General features: G+C 36.4%; 1 protein-coding gene and 1 long non-coding RNA gene across 2 annotated transcripts; one reads left to right on the plus strand and one right to left on the minus strand.

Moving 5' to 3' along the window:
• Positions 1-2,976: 2,976 nt before the first annotated feature.
• On the plus strand, positions 2,977-21,655 carry LOC136033993 (vacuolar protein sorting-associated protein 26B-like; the record flags this gene model as incomplete). Its single annotated transcript, XM_065715029.1, is given in 2 exon segments — positions 2,977-3,184; positions 21,405-21,655. Coding segments are annotated over 2 exon segments (213 nt in total), but the record flags the coding sequence as incomplete, so codon positions are not given.
• On the minus strand, positions 12,600-24,255 carry LOC136033998 (uncharacterized). Its single transcript, XR_010619085.1, has 3 exons — positions 24,227-24,255; positions 15,894-16,027; positions 12,600-12,752 (listed from the first exon to the last, which is right to left on the minus strand). It is a non-coding gene; the product is annotated as an uncharacterized LOC136033998 (long non-coding RNA).
• Positions 24,256-24,694: the final 439 nt, after the last annotated feature.

Raw genomic sequence — 24,694 nt, forward strand, 5'->3', positions numbered from 1 at the left:
TTTCTCTATTCTCTATTCAGGAAAGCTATTCTCTTTTGGAGAATATTCACGTCTCCAAAGTATGCCAGGGCATAAATAACAATTTTGGATATTCAAGTACATGGTATATCATTTCTTCATGTATAGCACCGGTGGTTTAAATGGTAGAGCGCTTGCCCGCTGGCAAGAGGTCCGGGTTCGAATCCCGGTCGGTGCAATTTTTAGTTGCTGTAGCATAATGGTACTGAGACATTCCTAGAGACATAGGAGAGAAAATAGATGAGTATTTTTTTCAATTAAGTAAAAGTCGAATAATACGTGTTTTTTCTTAAAATTCTTTCTCAAAGCGGATTAATCGAGTCAAATGAGTTAGACAATTTTTCACTAGTAAAACGTGTATTAGACAACAATGACACTAGTTTTCTTTAGAAAAAAGATGGTACAGGAAAACGAATTGAATCAATCCAAACAAATATTACGTTTACGATATTACGTTATTACGATCAAAGGATTTTGTGATGTCAAAAGAGACATGGCGAATGTCATGTCCCTGAGGCAAGAGCTCGACCCACTCTTGGTACTGTGCAATTAGACAGTCTAATGTAGACCATTTTTTACGAAAACCGTATTTTGTGTCAGCCAATAAGTGGTGTGACTCAAGATCCTGCATTAGTAGGGTCATCATCTTCCTTAGGGCCAGAGACTACACGGGCAACTTTGCAGGCTTTGGAAAAATTCCTGCTGGAAAGCGATTTCGAAACAGGCGGGAAGACCAGCGATTTAAGGTGTACACCTGTTGAGGATGATATTGTATATCGTATCGGGCCCTAAAGCTTTAGTGACATCCAGCTGACAGGGGCGTTGTAAAAACCTTGCTACTGGTTATGTTTATACCTGTGATTTTAGCGTTATTTTGTTGTGGAAAAGGGGAGGGGTGACTACTGCGTCATCAAGTTGAGGGACCTTTTTAAAAGTATATGCAAGAGAATCCGCCATTTCCTGGCCAGAATGCATCATCACCCCTTCAACATGAAGTGATGGAATTGAAGTTAGTTTGGACGAGGGTAGGGCTTTTTCGACAATCCTCCACCATTGCTTTACAGGGGTGTTTTTTAGCTTTACTTCAAAATTGCGTTTATAATCAGTTCTAGCTTGGCGAGATTTATTCTGAGCTCAAATAGAAATATCCCGATTCTCATCCGATTTTGTCAAGCGCCATTTCTGATGGGTCTTCTTTCTGTCCCTAGTCGCCTTTCTACAAGCAGCATTGAACCATAGTTTATCTGGGGAAGTGACTTGAATTGTCTTTGATGGGACACATTGCTCAATAGCTTTTGTAATAGCTTTTTCGGAGAGTGACACTGCTTTAACTGGGTCGTCTTTTGTATATTTACTCCATGGCATTGCCGACGAGCAGTTTTGCAATTCTGCCCAGTCGGATTGGTGATACTGCCTTAGGATCCGATTGTGCTTTACAGGTCGTTTTATTTTATTCGGCAAATCTTTGTGCATGCTTATACCGAGATATTCTGAATGGTTAAATGAAATTTTAATGTGCATTTCAAATATTTACCACATATAACACTGAGCGTCTGCTGTATCATGACATATGTCATGTAAGCACACGTGTAAACATTTGTTTAAAGTGTAAACATCTGTCAGTAATTTTGAAAATGACCGTTTTTATAGGTGGTGTAAAAATAACCATTGAAATAAATATGGGATTTTTTTTTGTTTTTCCAAAGTTAAGGCTGTTAGCCAATTTTCCCAAGTCTAGATCGTTTTTTTTTTCACACCAGGAACTGGTAGACTGTCAATTTTCATAAAAAAGCTACAGCATCGTTTTTGAGAAAAAATGTATATGCGTATAGAAAAGCATCGCTCGTTTTGTAAGATAGATCTTCGTTTTAACTTTAAATTTAACTTATTTTAAATATTTGGTTTTCAGATATTTGAAAACCACATATTTTCTTGTGATTAAGTGAAACATACCACTCAGCATGCCGTAACTGCTTAGATTCAATGGACTTGAGCATTCCCTAGATGTCACATACACATTCCTTTGATAACCTTGGATGCACATGGTGTCTTTTGATTTAGTTCAGCATCCCGACGACATGCTCTGAGAGCTCCAATGCAACATCATTAGCGGTTCCTATATACAGTTCAAAAATTTGGCCACTTGTATCACTTAAAGCCCTTCCCATATGGACTATGGAAATTCTTTTTATCCCTAGAGACATAGTTTTCGACTATTTTGAATAAAATAGATATCTTAAACTTTTGATCAGATGTCTTTTTGGGGTGAGTAGTAAAAAGGGACCAGGAAAGAGCGCTGGTTGCACTCCAGCTACGTTTGACTCTTAAAAAGGGTAATAGAACTTCCAATTTTAAATCAAATAAGTTTCATTTGAAGTTCTTACGATAGTTTCTTCCATACGAATTGTCCTAACGAAAAAAAAAGTATTTAATTTTTATCGCTCTTTACGTGGCACCGCTATTGTGCTGGTAATGGCAGGTTAATTTAATTATAAAAGAATTATTGCTGCTTTATATTCAGTGTTTTGTAAACTGTAATTTAAGGCAGATTGTTCTTCATTCATTTTTTTCCTCATGTGCAAAGTTAAGAACACTTGCTATTCTCAATGCGTCAGTGAAATAAGAAAAAAATCTTTAGTCAGTTTTGCAGCAATATTTTTTGGCCGATTTGCAAATTCCCGAAGAATATTGGAATTCCTAGAATAGAAGTAAAACTACAACTCTAACTTCGATGAGGTGTATACATAGGATATTATCTCATAGATTGTGGATTGAAGAATGACTACAACTTGGAAAAATAAGTATATTATGCCGAAAATATCGGTGGAGAATTCGCAGAAATCTCATTTTTCAGAGACCTCTTCGAAATGTTAATTTTTTGACCTAAATAAAAGCCTGGAGTCACCATAGGTCTGTCATAGGTCTCATTCGTTTTATAAATTATTGGTATTTTTTTCAGGACCAAATGTCTTCACTGAAAACGAGACTATTGCAAAGTATGCTATAATGGATGGAGCCCCTGTTGGTCGAGAATCAATACCTATCCGTGTATGTTTATCTGGTTATGGTCTTACACCGACCATGAGGGATATAGCAAAGAAGTTTTTGGTAAGGTACTTCCTGAATCTGGTGCTAGTCGACGAAGAAGAGATATTTCAGGCAACAGGTTCAGTCCAAATTCTAATTTTTCACTCGGTTTTTTATTTTATCTGTAGTTTTGAGACACAGAAAACTGATTTTTGTCTCCAATGGTTGTGAGGTAAAAGTCAAACTTCTCAACTTTTTCTTTCGACTTTCAAATTTGATATTTACATTCGGGAGTCTTTTATTTATTTATTTTTTCAAAAAAGTTTTGAATTTGGAAAAAAAAGTATTATATTTTTGTACATGTTTAGTATCAACATTAATGCAATGTTTTGCGAATTTTCTCACCCTTCTCTGTGTTAAAATTATGTTGCATTAACAAACCAATATAAAATCAAAACCACAATTGACTGTTTAAGTAATGGTAAACGACAAAATTATGTTGTACCATAAAAGGTAAAGGAAGACCAAGTTCAAATCCTCTTTTAATGGGTGATTTTAATGACAATAAACTTTTCAAGCGCAAAAACTTTAAGCTTAATTAATTTTTCGAGGCTTCATCACAAGAAACTTGATTAAGTTAAGTTTATAGGCTCATTAAGAAATGTGTAATTCCCAAAAAAAGATACAGGCTCTCGATTTCTAGATAATATTTTTTTTTTTCAATTTGCATCTAAATCAATAGTTTGAAAACACGTCCGTTTAAAATCCGCTAAGGACTCTTTGTGCCGAAACACGACAATAAAAAGAAGGAAAACCTACTGTATTTATAAATAAAAAATACCTCTAAGTAACTTTACCTCTAGTAATACCTAATACTTTTATTTGTAATCCTTTGTAATGTATCATGAAAAATGGGTTTTATATCATTCGTTAAAGCTAATATATATAGGCTATTTACAACGTCACCGAATATATTTTTAATATTTTTGTCTTTAGTATTTTTAATTTCTTCATTTGTTTAAAATGCCTTCGGATGAGTTTTCGAGTGTTCCAAAAATCTTTACAAGATTTTAACTTTGAAAGTTAATAAAGGCTCTCTTTGTAAGAAGAAATAGAAATTGGTATATCGAATACTTCCACATGTACAGGAACGTACGGCTTGAGTTTTCTTACTTGTGACTCGTATTGAATACAGGCTTATGAATCGAAACTATAGCAATAATAAGTTTGTAGCTTCGTTTTCTTCAATATTGTCCTTTAAAAAGTTTAACAAAAGTAGGCTAGGAAAAATAAATAAAAAACAATGGTATCTTATTCTGCCTCTTTGTACATGAAACTTTCAGCGACAAGCCTGCCGGCATTTACGATAAGTTTGGATCCTTTTGAAGTGCATGAGCAACTGATGAGAACTATAGAATAGCCAAAAATAGTTGTGCAAAAATTCCGAACACATAGTTCAACACTCCGTTAAATTGCCATAGCAAGCGTTGAATAGCTGCTTCAAACCCATGCCTAGATTAGCTTGTTAGTGCTAGTGTTCCTAGTTTCTTTCCCTCACAATTTAAGTAATTAAAGATTTGACCCTTTTGGCTTTGTTTTGTGCAGTATTCATGCCTATGATGAACGAAAAATCGGCGATTTACGAGTTTATTCACTTCGACAGGTATCAGCTCCATCTACATTTATAACTATTTACAGTCATATAGATGGTCATTGCGCTGATGATGCAGCAGACCATGGGTGCGTTTGTTTACTTGTCCAATTACTAATCTCATTAATCCAAGCGTTTTTTGAGACACATATGACGTCAGAGGTTAGTCGGATTGTCCCCTCAAACGTTCAGGATTCTCTATTCTCTTTCTATTTCTCTATTCTCTATTCAGGAAAGCTATTCTCTTTTGGAGAATATTCACGTCTCCAAAGTATGCCAGGGCATAAATAACAATTTTGGATATTCAAGTACATGGTATATCATTTCTTCATGTATAGCACCGGTGGTTTAAATGGTAGAGTGCTTGCCCGCTGGCAAGAGGTCCGGGTTCGAATCCCGGTCGGTGCAATTTTTAGTTGCTGTATTATAATGGTACTGAGACATTCCTAGAGACATAGGAGAGAAAATAGATGAGTATTTTTTTCAATTAAGTAAAAGTCGAATAATACGTGCTTTTTCTTAAAATTCTTTCTCAAAGCGGATTAATCGAGTCAAATGAGTTAGACAATTTTTCACTAGTAAAACGTGTATTAGACAACAATGACACTAGTTTTCTTTAGAAAAAAGATGGTACAGGAAAACGAATTGAATCAATCCAAACAAATATTACGTTTACGATATTACGTTATTACGATCAAAGGATTTTGTGATGTCAAAAGAGACATGGCGAATGTCATGTCCCTGAGGCAAGAGCTCGACCCACTCTTGGTACTGTGCAATTAGACAGTCTAATGTAGACCATTTTTTACGAAAACCGTATTTTGTGTCAGCCAATAAGTGGTGTGACTCAAGATCCTGCATTAGTAGGGTCATCATCTTCCTTAGGGCCAGAGACTACACGGGCAACTTTGCAGGCTTTGGAAAAATTCACGTCATGAAGTTAGTTGTCGTCATTTTTGCTATGACGGTGACGTCATTAAAGATATTTAAGACATATATGTTCACGTAGAAATCTATTAATGTTTAAGTTTACAATGACTGATGAACTTACAATGGCAAAAGCCGATGAAGATGCTCAAATAGTCTATGCCAAAAAACTTGCTGCTGATAGAGAAAGTCAGAAAAGAAAGCGTGCCGAGGAACTACCAGAGCAACGCGAAAGCAGACTTGCTGCTAAAAGAGAAAGTGAAAAAAGAAGGCGTGCCGAGGAATCACAAGAACAGCAAGAAATCAGGCTTGCTGCTGATAAAGAAAGTAAGAAAAGAAGGTGTGCCGAGGAATCAAAAGAACAGCAAGAAATCAGGCTTGCTGCTGATAGAGAAAGTAAGAAAAGAAAGCGTGCCGAGGAATCAGAGCAACCTGAAAGTCATCGCCTGGCATTCAGGTACAGCCCTGTCGATGATTATAGCTTGAGTAGATGTGTTCAGATCGGGACAATGTCTAAAATTTGTCCCTATTGCAAGGCCTTGAAATTCAATGGTGAAACAATGGGAATGTGTTGCGCCTCAGGAAAAGTTAAACTTCCTCTATTGGCTGCACCACCAGAGCCATTGAAGACTTTCCTTACTGGAACTACGTCAGAATCTAAGCGTTTTTTGTCCAAAATCAGAAAATACAACTCATGTTTCCAAATGACGTCGTTTGGAGCCCAAATCGAAAATCCAGATCAATTTATGTCTACTTTCAAAGTAAAAGGGGAAAATTTATCATCGAGCAGGGTCCCTTCTACCATTCTCAGGCGAGAGTCATAAATTTTTACAATTGTACTTCATCAGTGATAGAAATTCTGAATTGAATGCACGTTGCGAAATTTCTCCCAAGGTTGAAAGGACAATTGTTTCCCAATTGCAACATCTTTTCCATGAAAATAATAATTTAGTGCGTCTGTTCAAAACAGCCATCGATTTGATGCCTACTGATACGCATAAAATTGTTATTTCCGCTGACAAAACGCCTCCTGGCCAACATGTTCGTAGATACAATGCTCCAACTATCGACGAAGTGGCAATCGTTATGGTCGGTGATCAGTTTTTACCTCGAGATATTATTCTTCATAAGCGAAACGCTCAGTTGTTAAGAATTGCTGAAACTCATCGATGCTACGATGCCCTACAATATCCTATCATTTTTTGGGATGGAGCCGACGGCTAGATAACCAGTGGGTTGTTCCATATTCCCCATTATTATCAAAAACATTTAATACACACATAAACGTTGAATACTGTAACTCCGTAAAGGCAATCAAATACATATGTAAATACGTCAAAAAAGGCAGTGACATGGCAGTTTTTGGCTTGCAGCCCGAAATCAAAGATTTCGACGAAATCGTACAATGTCAGGCTGGAAGATACATAAGCAGTAATGAAGCTGTTTGGCGAATTCTTTCATTTCCGATACATGAACGTAGTCCAGCTGGTGTTCACTTAGCGGTACATTTACAGAATGGTCAACGTGTTTATTTCACGGAAACCAACGTGCAACAAAGAGCCCTGAATCCACCGGATACAACATTAACAGCTTTTTTTCGCTTTGCAAAAATGATTCTTTTGCAAAAAAAACTGCTGTATACTGATGTGCCTTCGTATTACACGTGGAATACTAAAAATAAAGTATTTGAACGTCGAAAACAGGGTAAGTCAGTCGACGGCCAACCTACCATCTTCAAAAATACCACGATAGGAAGACTCTACACCGTTCACCCCAATCAACATGAATGCTTCTTTCTACGCCTGCTTTTGGTGAATGTACCCGGTCCGACATCTTGTGAGTATTTGAGAACTGTAAACGGTACTATACATGACACTTACCGTAGTGCATGCCAAGCTCTGAATTTATTGGAGAATGACCAATACTGGGATAACTGCATCAATGACGCGTGCGAAACGTCAACCCCAAGTCAAATTCGTGCATTGTTTGGCATCATTTTAACAACTTGCTCTCCATCAGCTCCTACAGAGTTATGGGAAAAATATAAGTCAAAAATGTCCGAAGATATACTCCATCGAAAACAGTTAGAGACGTCAGATATGACTTTTGATTTTACATCAGAAATTTATAACTACACTTTAGTTATTATAGAAGATTTGTGCGTACGTATGGCAAACAAACCTCTTCAGGATTTGGGAATGCCTTCACCTAACCGTATCGCTGCTGTTTCGAAATGTGTAGAATTGGATCGTGAACAAAGTTACAGTACGAGTGATCTATTGTCGTATGTACAAAATAACATTTCCAAGTTAACGTCGGAACAAAAAGACATTTATGATACGATAATGCATTGTGTCGATAACAACGTTGGAGAAATTTTCTTTTTGGATGCGCCAGGAGGTACTGGTAAAACGTTTGTGATAAAACTGATTCTGGCATCAATTCGATCAAAAAATGATATAGCGTAGGCAATTGCGTCGTCCGGAATAGCCGCAACATTGCTGCCTGGTGGAAGAACTGCTCATTCCGCTTTGAATTGCCTCTGAATTTGCATTCTACAGAAACTCCCACGTGCAATATTTCCAAATCATCTGGGATGGGTAAAGTATTGCAGCAATGCAAACTTATTATTTGGGATGAGTGCACAATGGCACACAAAAAATCGCTCGAGGCTCTGGATCGATGCTTGAAAGATTTGAGAGGGAAGTCGAAACCCTTTGGCAGCACATTAATATTGCTTGCGGGAGATTTCAGGCAAACATTACCTATAATACCTAGATCAACTCCTGCAGACGAAATGAATGCTTGCCTGATACGATAAAATACGATAAAAAATAATGAAGAAGATGAGATAATTTTCATTCGCCGATAATTTGTGCCGAAAACATTCGGCACAAATTAAGCAAAAGGATGCTCTATTTTCAATCAAATGTTCGATTACATAATTACTAAGAAAAAAAAATTATATATGTGAGCTTGTGCACAGACTTTAGTCCCGGTGCTTTGTTGATGGTGATTGCTAATCGAACATTCCTTGTGTCCCGGTCGCTTTCTCTTTGAGTGTCCCAGTCGTCATTTATATTCCCTACTAGCTTGCTACTAGCTATTACTAGCTACTACTACTAGCTACTAGCTTTCCCAATATAGAAGATTTAGAAATGTGACACACCCCTTAAAATTTGAAAACTGGTAGTTTTCACATTTCCAAATCTCTTTCATAGGGTGGTATCCAGGAAATTTCCAAGGGGGAAGGGGTATTAAAGATTTTTTTGAGGAATCTTTATAAAACAAAAACTATGAAACGCATGGAAGACTTGTTTATATTCATTTCGTTACGTTTTTACGAGTCGGAGAAAGGTTCCGGACGGGGGGTACATACCCTTTAGCCCTCCTGGATACGGCTTGTTTTTTCATAGCCTATTTGAATTTAATGGAAAAAAATTGTATTAATTTTCTCACATCCTCCCACATATTTACATTCTCATTAAAACAAAGAGTCTTCTCAATATTTGAACTTCACATTAATTACTCTTTTGAATACCGGATGACACATGGAAAGGTAATTACGAGTGACATAACAATTCCCCCTGAAGCTGGAACAACTTTCCGGGATCTGAAAGGAGCAAAACATTAAACAAAATAAACAAATGCAAAAAACACGAGTCATAACATATGAGACTAAATAGAGTCGGTAATAGAACGGATCTTCTTGACTGTTGACCCTATAGGCTACTAGGCTTTGCCAAAATCTGACCAAACATTTCGTTGACCCTACTTGTCTTTCGCTGCGTTCAAAATGTCCCGGCGACGTTTAGCTAGAGACTCCGATACAAAAACACCAGTTGAAGCAAGTTTAGCTTTTGCTTTGAATACTCTATGGGCTACACCTTTGCCAGAAAATTTAACGACGATCGAAGCAGCTCTAATAGAACTTTCATCATGCTGTGTAGTCGGATTATTCAATTGGAGACGTTATACATTAATCAAATCAGAATATGAGAGGTTGGTCACAGAAATTTTGCTATTTATAATGTGATATAAATGTATAATATTCTCCAGCAGATCACTTCTTGTCTTCTCCAGCTGGGCTTCAGTTGCAACTAATTTGTCATAAATTGGGGCGATACTTGAAGAAACTGAGTTACACCCTAATTTATCTCTTACTTTCAGGGCTAAAAAAGTCTTAGAAAGAGTTTCATAAATCTCAAGGGTATTATCAAGCTCCACAATTTCTTTTTTGACAGCAGGCGTGGATGAATCTATCGTTTTAGGGTTGTATTCTTGAAGATTCACAAATATTAGCCTAAATTCATCATGACTACCGTAACAAGAGACCAGAAAGTGGGCTTTCCGTGCGAAACCTTTCCTATTTGCAAAATTCTCACAGGCCATAGAGGGCAGTTCTTGAATTTAGCTATCGCAACATCAAACTGCTTGAAACGCTGCATCATTAAGAGTATCTTATTTTTAGAAGTCGATAAACAGAGCAAAAAGACTTATCTTTAAGTGAAGGCCGAGCCTCCCAATTGCATCCAAGTGGATTCAAATCCAACCTGTGCAAAGTCGGCCTAAAAGACTTTCCTGCGTATCACTGGGCAGTGCACTTTCCCAAAGAGGGGCCCACAATTTGCCAATTCCATAATAAATACTCCTCCAAAAAATTTCAGTCCTAAGCAAAACTTAATTCAGTAACTGCAAGTTACTTCGTAACAGCACATTTAATTCAAAGCAGTCGCTAGCTCAGATCATGAACAATGTAAAAAGATAATCTGATTAATTTATCAATTTCAATCAAATTTCATTAAGATCCGGTCACCCATTCTTAAGTTTAAAATGCCTGAAGTTTTCTAATTTTTTTCAAATTAACAGCCCCCAGCTCCCCCAAAGACAACGGATCCGTACCAATTATGTCAATCTCGCATCTATGACTTGTGCTTATTCTTCCCATCAAGTTTCATCCCGAACTCTCCACTCTAAGTGTTTTCCAAGATGTCCGGTTTCAAAGATTTCTGTTTCCCCCCTCGAACCCTCTCTGTCCCTGGAACTGATTCGAATTGAACATAGAGTATCTGAGACACAAGATTCTTCTATATATCAAGTTTTATTAAGATCCGATCACCAATTCGTAAGATACCTTGATTTTCACGTTTTCCAAGAATTCCAGTTTCCCCCTCCAACTCTCTTCAAAGCCACTGGACCTGGTCGGAATTAAAAAAATGAGAGTTCTAAAGCACAAGATCCTTCTAGATATCAAATTTCATTAAGATCTGAACACCCTTTCATAAGTTACAAATACCTCATTTTTTTAATTTTTCTGAACTACCCCCCAGCTCTACCAAAGAGAGCGGATCCGGTCCGGTTATGTCAGTCACCTATCTTGGACTTGTGCTTATTCTTTCCACCAAGTTTCATCCTGATATCTCCGCTTTAAGCTTTTCCAAAATTTTCTGCCCCTCCTAATGACACTGGATCCTGTCGGGATTTAAAATAAGAGATCTGAGTTTTGAGGTCCTTCTAAATATGAAATTTCATTATGATACAATCACTCTTTCGTAAGTAAAAATATCCCATTTTCTAATTTTTCAGATTTAATCCTCCCCCCCCCCAACGCCCCCGAAGAGAGCAGATCCGTTCCGGTTATCAATTCCGAATCTAAGACTTGTCTTATTTTTACCACCAAGGTTCATCCCGATCCTTATAATCTAAGCGTTTCCAAGAATTTAGGTTCCCCCCCCCAACTTCTTCTTCACCGGATCTGGTCGGGATTTAAAATAAGAGCTCTGAGAAATGATATCCTTCCAAACATCAAATTTCAATAGGATCCTATCACTCCGTAAGTTAAAAGACCTAATTTTTTAATTTTTCAGAATTAACCCTCCTCCCTCCAACTTCCCAAAGAGAGCGAATCCGTTCCAGTTATGTCAATCTCGTATCTAGAACTTAAGATTATTTTTACCACCAAGTTTCATACCGATCCCTCTACTCTAAGCGTTTTCCAAGATTTTAGGTTCCCTACAACTTCCCCTCAATGTCTGCGGATCTGGTTGGGATTTAAAATTAAGAGCCCTGAGACACAATATCCTTCCAAACATCAAATTTCATTAAGATCCGATCACTCTTTCGTAAGTTAAAAATGCCTCATTTTTCTAATTTTTCAGAATTAACCCTCTCCCCTCCCAAATAGAGCGGAGCCGTTCTGGTTATGTCAATCACGTATCTAGAACTTGTGCTTACTTTTCCCACCAAGTTTCATCACAATCCCTCCATTCTAAGCGTTTTCCAAGATTTTAGTCCCCCCCCCCAAATGTCACCGGATCCAGTTGGGATTTAAAATAAGACCCCTGAGACACAATATCCTTCCAAATGTCAAATTTCATTAAGATCTGATCACTCCTTCGTAACTTAAAAACACCTCATTTTTTCTAATTTTTCAGAATTAACCCCCCCCCCCACCAAAGAGAGTGGATCTGTTCTGGTTATGTCAATCAAGTATCTAGGACTTATGATTATTTTTACCACCAAATTTCATGCCGATCCCTCCACTCTAAGCGTTTTCCAAGATTTTAGGTTCCCCCCTCCAACTCCCATCAATGTCACCGGATCTGGCAGGGATTCTAAATAAGAGCTTTGAGTTACGATATCCTTCCAAACATAAAATTTCATTAGGATCCCATCACCTGTTAGTAAGTTAAAAATGCTTCATTTTTCTTTTTTTCAGAATTAACCGGCCCCAACTCCCCACCCCCAGATGGTCAAATTAGGAAAACGGCTGTTTCTAATTTAATTTGATCCGGTCTCTGATACGTCTGCCGAATTTCATCGTCCTAGCTTACCTTGAAGTGCCTAAAGTAGCAAAACCGGGACAGAAAGACAGACCGACAGAATTTGCGATCGCTATATGTCACTTGCTTAATACCAAGTGCCATAAAAATAAAAAAAGCTAGGTTCATAAGGCAAAATTTTCGAGAATTTAATTTTCAAAAATATTTCAATTAAAAAATCACATAAACATTCTCCTTACGATATCCATGAAAATTCTTCTAAATACTCCTAAAACAGAAGAAACGATTGCTGTCATAGAGGCATCGCCGATGGATTGCAGCAAGCTGGAGAAGGTCCCATGGTTGACCTATAAATTTTGATTATAATTAGATTGCAGTTGAAAACGAATCTAAAGAATATTAAGCGTTGTTCAAGCAGTTTATCACCACTTCATTACCTAAACTGAATTCAAATACTGTCTTTTGATTTAATTTCTACGGCTAACACTCAAAATGCCACGATCACAATACCCACGACTCAAAATGCCAATAACTCAAAAAGCCCACGAGATAAGATAAGATATTAAAAAAAAAATCACTATCAGCCCTCAAAGGGCCGAATTTGGACTTCGGAGTCGACTAATAAAACAAACAAAGCAAAAAACACTAATAATAATGAATAATCAAATTATGAGTAAAAAAAAATATATAAGTTGGAAAAAAGGGAAGGGGACAAAGAAAGTCTAATAATACAGAAAAGAAAAAGAAATAAACATATATATCTACAAATTAAAAGGGACACTAAAAAAAAGTCCAAAAACTCACAAAAAAAGAACGGAGCATAAAACACAAGAAAAACACATATGAATTAAAAGGGAAACTAAACCAAAACAGCGGGGGGCAAGCAAATTAGTGTAACGACCTAAAGCACCTCACATGAAAAAAAGGGGGGAGGAAAAACTAGTTGGCTATTTTATTTATTTTTTCTGTGATGAAGGGGACAAAGGTTTATTCATATCTGGAAGTAATGCAGCGAATCGGGGACAAAACTGGGATAGGCTCAGAAACAGCTCGAGGCTGTCGTAATCTGGATGGTGAGTGACGTTTGGGGAAAATACTTGCCGTCCGAGGGTTCGTTAATGCATTTTTTGAAAAATGGAGGCACAACGACGACCTCCTTTGCTCAAGGGTTTCCAAACTAGCTTTTTTTTAGGAGCAGAGAGTAAGGCACCTTGCCTTCTTTGAAAATTATTCGCAAGGCTCTTTTTTGGATTGACTCAATTTGACAATAGTAGTAACATCAGGGGGCTCTGGTAAGTTGAAATTAAGCTGGTCAAGACTCCTGCCACATAGCTTTTTAACCTCGGAATACCAGTTTTTTGGCTTATTAGTGAACAATTCTTCGATCTTATTTTTATAGTATGATCGTGCCAATTTACGAATTTCTCTTTTAATTGATTTTCTTAATATATTGGCTTGATCGAGTTTACAATTCCTAAACAGCTTCAATTTGGTTCTAATTAGTGATTTTATTGTTTGATTAATAAAGGGTTTGTCACTTGAGCACCTTTTAAACCTTTTTTCTGGGAAACAAATTTGATATTTATCAATTAGCTTTTTATGAAACGTGGCTGTTTTCACATCAAGGTTTTGTAAACTATAAATGTCGGACCAATCTTCAGTACTCTGCCACATACCAAAAGAAAGAAGACCAGAATTTTGAAGAGGGCGGTAAGTGCTATAAGTCTTTGAGAAAGTATGCTTAAAAGTTGAGGAGGGGGACAAAAGAATGGAAAGATGATAACTCCCACCTAATGGGGGCAAAGTTGAGGGAGGGCTGTAAAAATTATACATATTAGTTAAAATAACATCAAGAGAGGTATTTCCCCGAGTCGTCAGTGTTTTAACAATTTGCTTTACTTTAAGTGAAGCACAAAAGGAATCCATTTTCAGGTCGTTGGCATCGCCAACAAATAAAAAGCCAGCATTGGGGTACTTAGAAATAACAAAATCAGCACTTGCCTGTAATTGCATGATAAAATTACGTTTTGACTCGATATTTTGATTTGGGGAGTAATAGAAAACAGCTATTGCATTAAATACTAAATGGACGAGGGAGTACTTTTGGTCTAACGCTTAGCCATAGGATTTCATCATACTCGGATAAGTTAGGGACTTGAACCTTTGGGTAAAGGTGACTCTTAGTAAAAAACAGAACTCCGCCACCTTTTTTCCCGAGTGAGTGGTCTGAAGGATGGAGTTTAATAAACTCTGAATAATTTGTCAGGTGTAGGGACCCTGGCTCATGGGATTGAACTTCAGTAACAGCTATAATATCTATCAAATGTGATTTTGAAACCACCTTGAGTTCAGTAAGCTTTTCAAAATTAAGACTTTCAGCATTAGTAACTAAAAGTTTAGGAAAAACAAACCGATTGGGGAATCGCGACAGGGAAACTCGATGGGTTTGAGAATTTCCTGGGGGGGGGGGGGGTAGGGTTTTAATTTAATTTTATTATGCTTTGGAGAAGAGGAGTATGAGAAGGATTTGCTTTGGGGATTTGGATGTGGGGGGGACGAGGAAGGCTATGGACGAAGCACGAGGACTTATTATGTGACAATTATTGGACGCAAAAAGTCTCAGACCTGAGTCACGTTTACAGGGTACGCACGAGGGATAAAACGAATGGGCTGGGGTTTAGTAAGGTGCTGGGAAAGGGGGCTGGGTGGGAATAGTGATTCATGTCCGTCAAGAAATTGCTGGTTTGCAGCGGAGTAGGGAGGGTATGGGGCAGCCTAATGTAAGAGGGAAGGAAAAAGGACTTCTGTATACGGAGAGGAGGAGGAGATACTAGTCTGTCTTTTAATGGTTTAAGAATATCAAGATTTGTCTGGCAAGCAAAATCTTTAACACAGGGATTTGGATACGTTAAATTTTCTCTGGTAACATGTGAGTAATATGTAAATTAAAGATTGGTAAATGGCACTCGGGCCAAGCTGCAAGTGCGAAAAAAATGCACCTGTGAGCTGGAGATCAAAAATGATATTTCATTAAGATCCGATCACCCGTTCGTAAGTTAAAAATACCTCATTTTTTCTTTTTGTTTCGATTTAACCGTCCCCCCACTTCCCCCTAGCTGGTCAAATCGAGGAAACGACAACTTTTAATTTAATCTTGTCTGGTTCCTGATAAGCCTGCCAAATTTAATTGTCCTAGCTTACCTGGAAGCGCTTAAAGTCGCAAAACCGGGACAGACCGACAGAATTTTCGACCGCTATATGTCACTTGGTAGATACCAAGGGCCATAAAAAAAAACTCATTTTTTTATTTAGTAAATATCACGAGGAAAACAGAAATGCTGAGCTGAACCATGACCCAAAATATATTGGGAATCACTGAGCCCCTACAGCTTATGCGAAGATACAGTTTTTTTTCATTAGAAATGGAAAAAATAAACAATAAAATTTTTTAGCATAATAAATATTTGATATAATATAATAAATATTACCTCCTCCAGCCTAATCACTTCCAAAATAGAAGTGACACGAGGCATACGACTACGGTTTTGCTGGAAAATGCTTCCACCAAATCCCACGGCAAAGCCTATGGCGTCGTAAGTAAAAGCAGCTCCCCATGAATTGACTAAAAGAAAAAGAAAAGTATTTATTCTCAAGACAGTTTAGGTCACTAAAATATAATGACTAAGGCTGTAAATGGCAACCCTGCATATACAATGCTGACCAGGACTTCTGTGGAAAACGCAATAAGAATTAAATTTATGGTCCCATTTTCCTTCTCTCACTCTCTCTCTCTCTCTCTCGTAAAAATGTAACAAAAGTGTAAAAACATATTTTTGAAGCGTTTTTATTTTGCTCTTTATTTTGTATTTCGATTGGATATGGTTGCCAGCGACTCTTACTCCTTGTGTACTCTTTTGAAGAACTCACCGGAGACTTGTTCCAGGCAACTCCCGAGTAGCATAGAAAAATACAGTAAGGACCAGAAACACCAATAGATATCAAGACAAATAACCGATCTTGCCACCTATTTAGTTTTAAAGGCTTCATTTATTTTGCTTAAGAACTGTTTCTTCTTTCTCTTGTGTAGTACTTCTAGTCTATGAACTCTAGTCTGGATCGGGATGAAACTTGGTGGGAAAAATAAGCACCAGTCCTAGATACGTTATTGATATAACTGGAACAGATCCGCTCTCTTTGGAGGAGTTGGGGGGGGGGGGCTGAAAAATAAGGTATTTTTAACTTACGAAGGAGAGATCGGATCATAATGAAATTACCTATTTAGAAGCACCCCGTAACTCAGATTTGTCATTTAAAATCCCGACTGGATCCAGTGTCATTGGGGGGGGGGCGGAAATCTTGTAAAACGCTTAAAGCTGAGAGATCAGGATGAAACTTGGTGGGAAGAATAAGCACAAGTCCAAGATATGTGATGGAAATAACCGGATCAGATCCGCTCTCTTTGGTTCAGTTGGGGGGGGGGGGCAGTAATTCAAAAAAATGAGGTGTTTGTAACTTAGGAAAGGGTGATCAGATCTTAATGAAATTTTATCTTTAGAAGGATCTTGTGCTTTAGAACTCTTATTTTAAAAATACCGACAAGATCCGGTGACATTGGGGATCTGGAGGACAGAAATCTTTGAAACCAGAAATCTTTGAAAACGCTTAGAGTGGAGAGATCGAGATGAAACTTGATGGGAAGAATAATTACAAGCTATAGATACGTGATTGACATAATTGGAACAGATCCGTTCTCTTTAGGGGGGCTGTGGGTTGTTAATTTGGAAAAACTGAGGTATTTTAACTTAAGAACGGGAGACCAGATCTTAATGAAATCTGATATTTAGAAGAAACTTATGTCTCAGAGCTCTTATTTCAAATCCCGACCAGATCTGTTGACATTGGAGGGAGAAACTGGAATTCTTGGAAAAGGCTTATAAATGTCGTAGATACGTGATTGACGGAACCGGACTGGAACCACTCTCTTCGGGGGAGTTAGGGGTTGGGGTTCACTGCTTTGGCGAGTTTAGTGCTTCTGGGCGTGCTAGGACGATGAAAATTGGTAGGCGTGTCAGGGAGCTGCACAAATTGACTTGATAAAGTCGTTTTCCCCGATTCGACAATCTTGGGGGTGAAGAGAGAAGAAACATTGAAAAATTAAGGTATTTTTAACTTGCGAGTGGGTGATCAGATCTTACTGAATTTTGATATTTAGAAGGACCTCGTGACTCAGAGCTCTTATTTTAATTCCCGACTGGCATTAAGCCTCTTATTTTCCTTCTAAAGCAATCTATTGGTTCTTATAATTTTGCCAGAGTTCATACCATATGAGTTCTTGGCTCTTTGCTCTTCCAACCTCATCACAAGTGCCATATGAGCTCTTAGCTCTTGTTTAGGGAGGGGGGATTCATTTCAATAATTTATGTGCGGAGAGCCAAAATCAAACATGCATTAGTTCAAAAACGTTCAGAAATTAACTAAAATAAACTAGTTTTTTTTAGCTAATAGTAAGGAGCGACATTAAAACTTAAAACGAACAGAAATTACTCCGTATATGAAATGGGTTGTCCCCTCTGCAATTCTTCGCTCTTTACGCTAGTTTGACTCTTTGCCACAATTCTACTATTTAAAACAAATAAAAGCTTTAGCGTAAAGAGCGAGGGATTGCAGAGGGGACAACCCATTTCATATACGGAGTAATTTCTGTTCGTTTTAAGTTTTAATGTCACTCCTTGCTTTCAGTTAAAAAAAACTAGTTTTTTTATATTTAATTCCCGTTCAAGAACGTGCCTTAGCAGGCGCACATATAATACAGAAGTGCTTAGATCAAGTATATCCAACCTCATAACATTTAGATGCATTGTTACTTGAAACCATTCAATGGGCCACAAAAATAATTCAATTTCAAGAAAAATGGATGATGGTTTCATTCAAGGAAATGTGTCTTTTCTGCCTTAAATTTTTTACCAATCTGAAAGTCTGAAATTAAGCCTTATATTTAATAATCATAGTTAATAATGACTATTAACATAAATAACATATTTAATGATGATCATAGTTCGTTTTGATTTAGTTCAAAATCCGCCTAAGCATTCATTGAAAACTTTAAAACTCTTGAGACCTTGAAACCCTTAGCTTGTGTAGCAGCAGTAGTAGCATTAGCATGCAAAAAACACCTTTGTTGTTTTTTTTTTCAACATCCCCTTCACCAAACATACCAGGAATTTTAACCATACGAAAAAAGCAGTTCTGGAGCATTGCTGATATGAACAACCAATGTGGGATAGTGCGTTTCGGTTTATTTCGGTTTCGGTTTCGGTTTTTATTCGGTTTATTTTTTTATAGCTTTAATAATAATAGCAGTAGTAGTAGTGGTTGTAGGAGTAGAAGCAGCAGCATTGTGATGCAAAAATTGTCTTTTGGTTTAATTCAACATCTCCCAGAACACGCCTTGTTTAATTTACGCACACAACTGTTCCTAAGATATTGCTGATGACCTTTGGACAACCCGCATACTGATGGAAGGTTGGCATCCATAAAAATTTTTTTTTGGAAAATTCCACCTTTCTACCCGTATGTACAGCTACAATAGAAGCCACAATTATAACTCAACTTAATGTAATTAGCCATTGCAATGACAAAGTCCATATCTCCTCTTGAGAACCTGTATATTCGTATAGACCTTGGAATTTTTATCTTAATGTTCATACCTTTACAAGTAGTTTTTTGTGGCACTTGGTATTTATCAAGTGACATTTAGCGATCGCAATTTCTGTCTGTCTGTCGATCCCAGTTTTGCTAGTTCAGGCACTTTCAGAAAAGCTAGGATGATGAAAGTTGACAGGCGTATTAGGGACAAGACAAGATTATATCAAAAATAGTCACTTCCCCGATTCAACCATTTGGGGGGGGGGCGAGCAAATGAGATAGTTAAGAAGAATTTTATTTGCCAATAAAACAGATGAGTGTTGTTCTTAAGTGTGGTTTGCTGGTCTAGCGGTATGATTCTTGCTTAAGGTGCAAGAGCTTTCATGTTTGAATCCCAGATCACCCCAATTTTTACAGGAAGAAGCTCAGAAAAGAGATCTGAATTGTGATAATTGAGGTATGTTTATCTCACGAATGGGTGATTGGATCTTAATGAAACTTGATATATAGAAATATATCATGTCTCAGATGCTCCATTTTCAATTCGGATCCGGGGATATCGGGGATGGAGGGAAAAAACAGAAATCTTGGGAAACGCCTATTTACGGACGTTTTTATTAGTAGCTAGACCTACGTTGCATAGTCGACGTGGGGTTTTATGGTGACCTTTGTTCGGTTCCGTCAAGTAAAGTGTTGAGAGAGCAACACTTCTGTCTTGTTTCCTCGGTTCGATTAGACACTGAAGTTGTTAATCTGTAAGGACCTTAAAATATATACTAGGTACACCAACTAACAAAATTTGCAAACCCCTCTTTGCTGAAGATGATTGTAGCCTAACAGCCAATAGTTACTTACAAGTCCCCTACATGTCTTACCACTGGAACCAAATTGGTATTACCTCAAATACACCAGAAACAAATAATAGGTATACCAACTAACAAAAGTTGCGAACCCTTTATTGCTAAAGATGATTGTGAGCTAACAGCCAACTGTTGCTTAAAACTCCCCCATATGTTTTACAATTGGTATTGGCCTATTTTTGGTTTCAGTGCCTTACTATTGAAGTTGTCAACCCCTATAAACTTTCACAGCGGTATATCTCATGAAGGAATATTTCTACCAAAAAATGGATGACATGCACTTTGATCAGGTCATCAAGAGGTATCGACTACCATAAAAAAAAATCTATCCGTCTTAGTTCAAAAGTTGACTTTTAACAGTAGGCAGGGTTTCTAACGTCACCACTAATAAAGGAGCAAAGGATAAACTTTAATTTCTTTAACAATGAGAGAAATTTTACAGTTTAAGACTCACATCTGATACCATTTCTCTACCGCAATCCCAGGTGCAAAAAACACAAAAAATAAACTCAGCTGAAATCACGAATAGAGATAGGTAGAAACAATAGATTTCCGGCCCCAGGCAAGAGTTCTACAAATCTTTCCAAAATGCAAAGTTATATTCATCAATCCGGCCTAAGGTTCACAGTTTCCATGAAATCCACAGAGGTTAGACCCTTACCACTTTCTAGGAATAATCTACTGTCTTGGAGGAGGTCATAAAAAAAGAAAAAAAAGGATGAAATGGCCATGTTTCAAAAACATCTTGAGCCAGAAGAACCTTCGAAATTTCTACTGCTTGACAGCAAAAAGCAGTTTCAAAAATGCTGCTTTTAATATCTGACTGTTCACATTTTTCTGAGGGTAAAACAGTAAGCTTAACTTCATTTAATAAAACACAAATATATATATATATATATATATATATATATATATATATATATATATATATAATACAAGATTTAACTGTTACTACAGGATTTAAGAAAAAAGAATATTATGAAAAAGAAATTTGGTGAGATAATGTCAGAGTGAATTTTAGCGTGAATAGCACCTTTATTATCCAACTGCTTGGGACTTGGAGAAATCTTAGGCCCATGCATTGCAGTGCTAAAATCATTTGTTTGGTTAGTTTACAACAAAGAGCTCATTTTACTGGACTCAAAATGTGAGCACAATTAAATAAGAAAACCCATGACAATTTAAAGTAACTATAGAAAACATGTTATATTCCTCTAGCTCCCACTGTAGGGTGTATTCTACCACAAAGAATAAACACAATACAGTAGCTTGAGACAATGCTATCATTAATAATCGGAAAGATAAATAGAGAAGTCTTAGAAAATACAAAAAAAATATGACTTTAAAATCTGATTCTTAATTGAACAAGTTAGGTGCCAAATCAATAAACCCACAAGTAAACATTGTAAAAAGGTTACCTTTTGGTTCTGATTGGTTCTAATGATACTGTTCCAGTGTTTTAGAGTAAAAAATTAACAACTTTTTATTTTGCAGTATGAATATCAAGAAATTTTCCTTTATGATATTTAAGAAATCAAGTGCCTTTACACAAAGAGACCATAAAAGAACACAGAAGTCAGTAATTTGGAGTGCTAGTCATTGGAGCCCCAGTGTTGGGACAGAGGAAAGTATTCATCAAGCATACTATTCTGTATTTAGAGACTCTAATCATCATATTTATTTTGAAAATCAGTTTTTTGTTTCATTTGCCACAAAAGATAATGTATTTAATAAGATCTCACAGACTGCTTGAACTCATTTTGAGAGCTCATAGGTAAATTTGGATATTTTCTTTCTTATTTAGATTCTATTTTCAGCTATTTCTTCCACTAGTACTTCTAAGAAGTCCAGAACAGAGTTCCTTGAGATTAACAAAGCACAAAGCCACACTGGTTTCTTGGCCATGTAAACCCTAGGGGTCACAAGTTGATTTCTAGTTGAGTAAAATTTTGTAGTTGACTTATTACCATAAAAAATCCATAATTTTTGAAACAGCCAAAAGACAAATATTAGAAAATCACAGTTGCCTTTCATTTTTCTGTATGAAAAAAAATTGAGATAAATTAGCAAGTTTTACATGCAGGTAGCTTTCAGTGTCAGAAATGCAACCACAATATGGGTATTGGCAGAACATAAGGAATTTTTGGGCAATACTTATATTTCATTAACATGATTCCTTTAGAAGAGCCCAAACTCTAAAGCATTAGATAACTATGACAATTCAAACAAAGTAAATTGCTCTGCAAAAATGCATTTTTGCAAGGTACTTGCCTAGTAGTACATAGTGTCTTCTGATCTATCTTGCAACTTAAATGCCCATAAATTGTAAGTCTCATTAGAACTTAAGTACAAAAATATCATTTATGAATGAATTGGAGAAAAAATTAAGTTAGCCCTTTCAACTACCACTACAAAAACTAAATTTGAATTACTACTGCCCAATCCTCTCTTCTTCCTTCCTCTAACAGTACTTGAAAGCTTAAGTTCTATCCCCAAAGCTGTTCCAAAGGTATTGCACATGCTATTTTGATAACCTCAATACATTTTGTGTCTTTGGATTTGATGTTTAGCCATGCTTCAGAACCATGCCTGCCTTTATCTTTAATGTGGCTTCTAATACTCTAATCTTAGTTAGAACAATCAGTATCAATAAATAGTATTATTTAAATTGATTTTTTACCTAAATTAATTATAACATAAATTTATTGAAACAGTAATACCTAAATCCTATTACCTGAATTAATATTTCTACTGTCTATGGTGATTGCTAACCAACCTATTCAGCTCTTTCTTCTACAAATTTAACTGAGATATTTTATCATAGGCTATTAACAACCCTTCTTGACTATTAAGGTTATTGTGTCAGCTCTGTAGTGTGTTGCTGCACCTGGGTTCAAACTCAGGCTCCCCCATTACCAAGCTGAGATCATACCCACTGTACCAGCACAGGACTTCTACAAACTTAATCTAATAGGACTTTGAACAATTTGATTATCTATACCAAAATTTAGATAGCATCTTGAACATAGAGCGCACTGTAATGGGACCCATTGAACACAATAGTTAGCCCAAAATGAAGTTTCTTTTAGATTATACAAAATTACTTATATTTGCCTAGTTTTTAAGGAGCATTGAATAGGCACAGCACATGGTCATTGCATTTCTTTAAACATTGCATTTCTGGTACTTCTATAGGCTATATTTTTTAATGCAACAGTCTGTGCAGATTTCCAAATAGAATAAATTAGCAGCATCTTAAAATGTCAGGAAAATTCTGATTATTTTCTAATTTCTATTTAAAAATCATGTCAGTAGAGTCTATTAAAGTATTAAGAGATAAAAACAGTAGTTAATAACAAAATAGTTTTAAAATTTATCCCACATTTGCCAAATACTTTAAAAAATGATAGGCTATTCTATAAAATACCTTTATGTTGCATTAGAAAATTCTGATTACATGTTTGAAGTAAAAGTATGGAGGTTTCATTTTTGGCCAAATTGTCAACAGGACAGTAATTTCTTTGTAAATAATAAATTTATTTCTGGTCAAGTTTTCCTCAATTCCTAATCTTGCTTGGTCATGCCAATTTTTTATTTTTTTTGGACTGAAATGTTATAAAGCTTGCATCTAGCATAATAATGGAACTCTTGTTATATATAAGAGGTTGATTACTGCTATCAAAGGTGTATTTGAGCTATTCTTTCCTCTACATCCAAGGACATAGTGTTTTACCTCCTGTCTCTAGCATAGGCTATACTAACTGACCTACTCTGTTACCCTTATAATAGGATATATTTCAATTTTGATGAAAACCCATTAAACTCAGTTTAACCCCTAGTAGCCAATTTTCAATTTCGAAAATTGATCAATTCAAAATTATCAGATTTCAAAGATCTACAAATACAATTCCTAAATTAAGAAAAAAAAATATTGATAAGGCTTAAAATTAAGAAAAATTATTAATCTAAGCAAAACAACAACAATTGCATTTAAAAAACCAAACCAGAGAAAAGAAACTGATAATTAGTCACTCAAGTAGGCAAATTTCAGACATAATGATCAAAGGAGGGTTAACATAGCCGAGGAACTAGGCTATGCAGCCTTCAGTAATTTTAGCAGCTGAATTCCCTTCGGAAAGTTTAACTTTCTTCCCATAACCGCTTTCCAAAATAGCCCAATAAAAAGTAGCTGATCTAAAACTTAACCAGTAGGCTACTCCAAGGTCTATTGGACTGAACAGGACCATGATAGATAGACAGTACCAAATAAAGGATCTAACCTAATTAGAATGTACAAACTATTGAAAAAAAATTACCAGACAGGAAATTCTCCAGCCCCAAAAAGAATAACTTGAGCCAATGAATTACGACAGGATATTGAATTTGTTAGTGATGAAAACGATATAATCGCCAATAAACGTTGCAATCAAGCAGAGTTACAAACATTTTGATGAGTTAATGTGCCCCCTTGGCATCGAAAAAGTGTCAAGTTTTAGGAAGAATAAGTCCAAATTTTGTCTATATTATGTCCATAATATAGCAATCTTGAAAGGTCAGAAATTAGAGGTTACTTTTTAACACTTATGCTACTGACCAAAGTACTCTTAATAAATCTCTTCCAAAGCAGTCAAGTAACGTCAAATATAATCATACAAAAAAAAATCATTTCAAACATCCATACAGAATGAGTTAGTGCAAAAGCACTAACTTATAAAAACTTGTTAAGAGTAAATTACTACTTACGGAAGGTTAAGGTTCATCTGTTAAAAATAATTTTTCTTGAC

Source organism: Artemia franciscana, chromosome 12 (assembly GCF_032884065.1).
Source record: "Artemia franciscana chromosome 12, ASM3288406v1, whole genome shotgun sequence".
NCBI classification, from domain to species: domain Eukaryota; kingdom Metazoa; phylum Arthropoda; class Branchiopoda; order Anostraca; family Artemiidae; genus Artemia; species Artemia franciscana.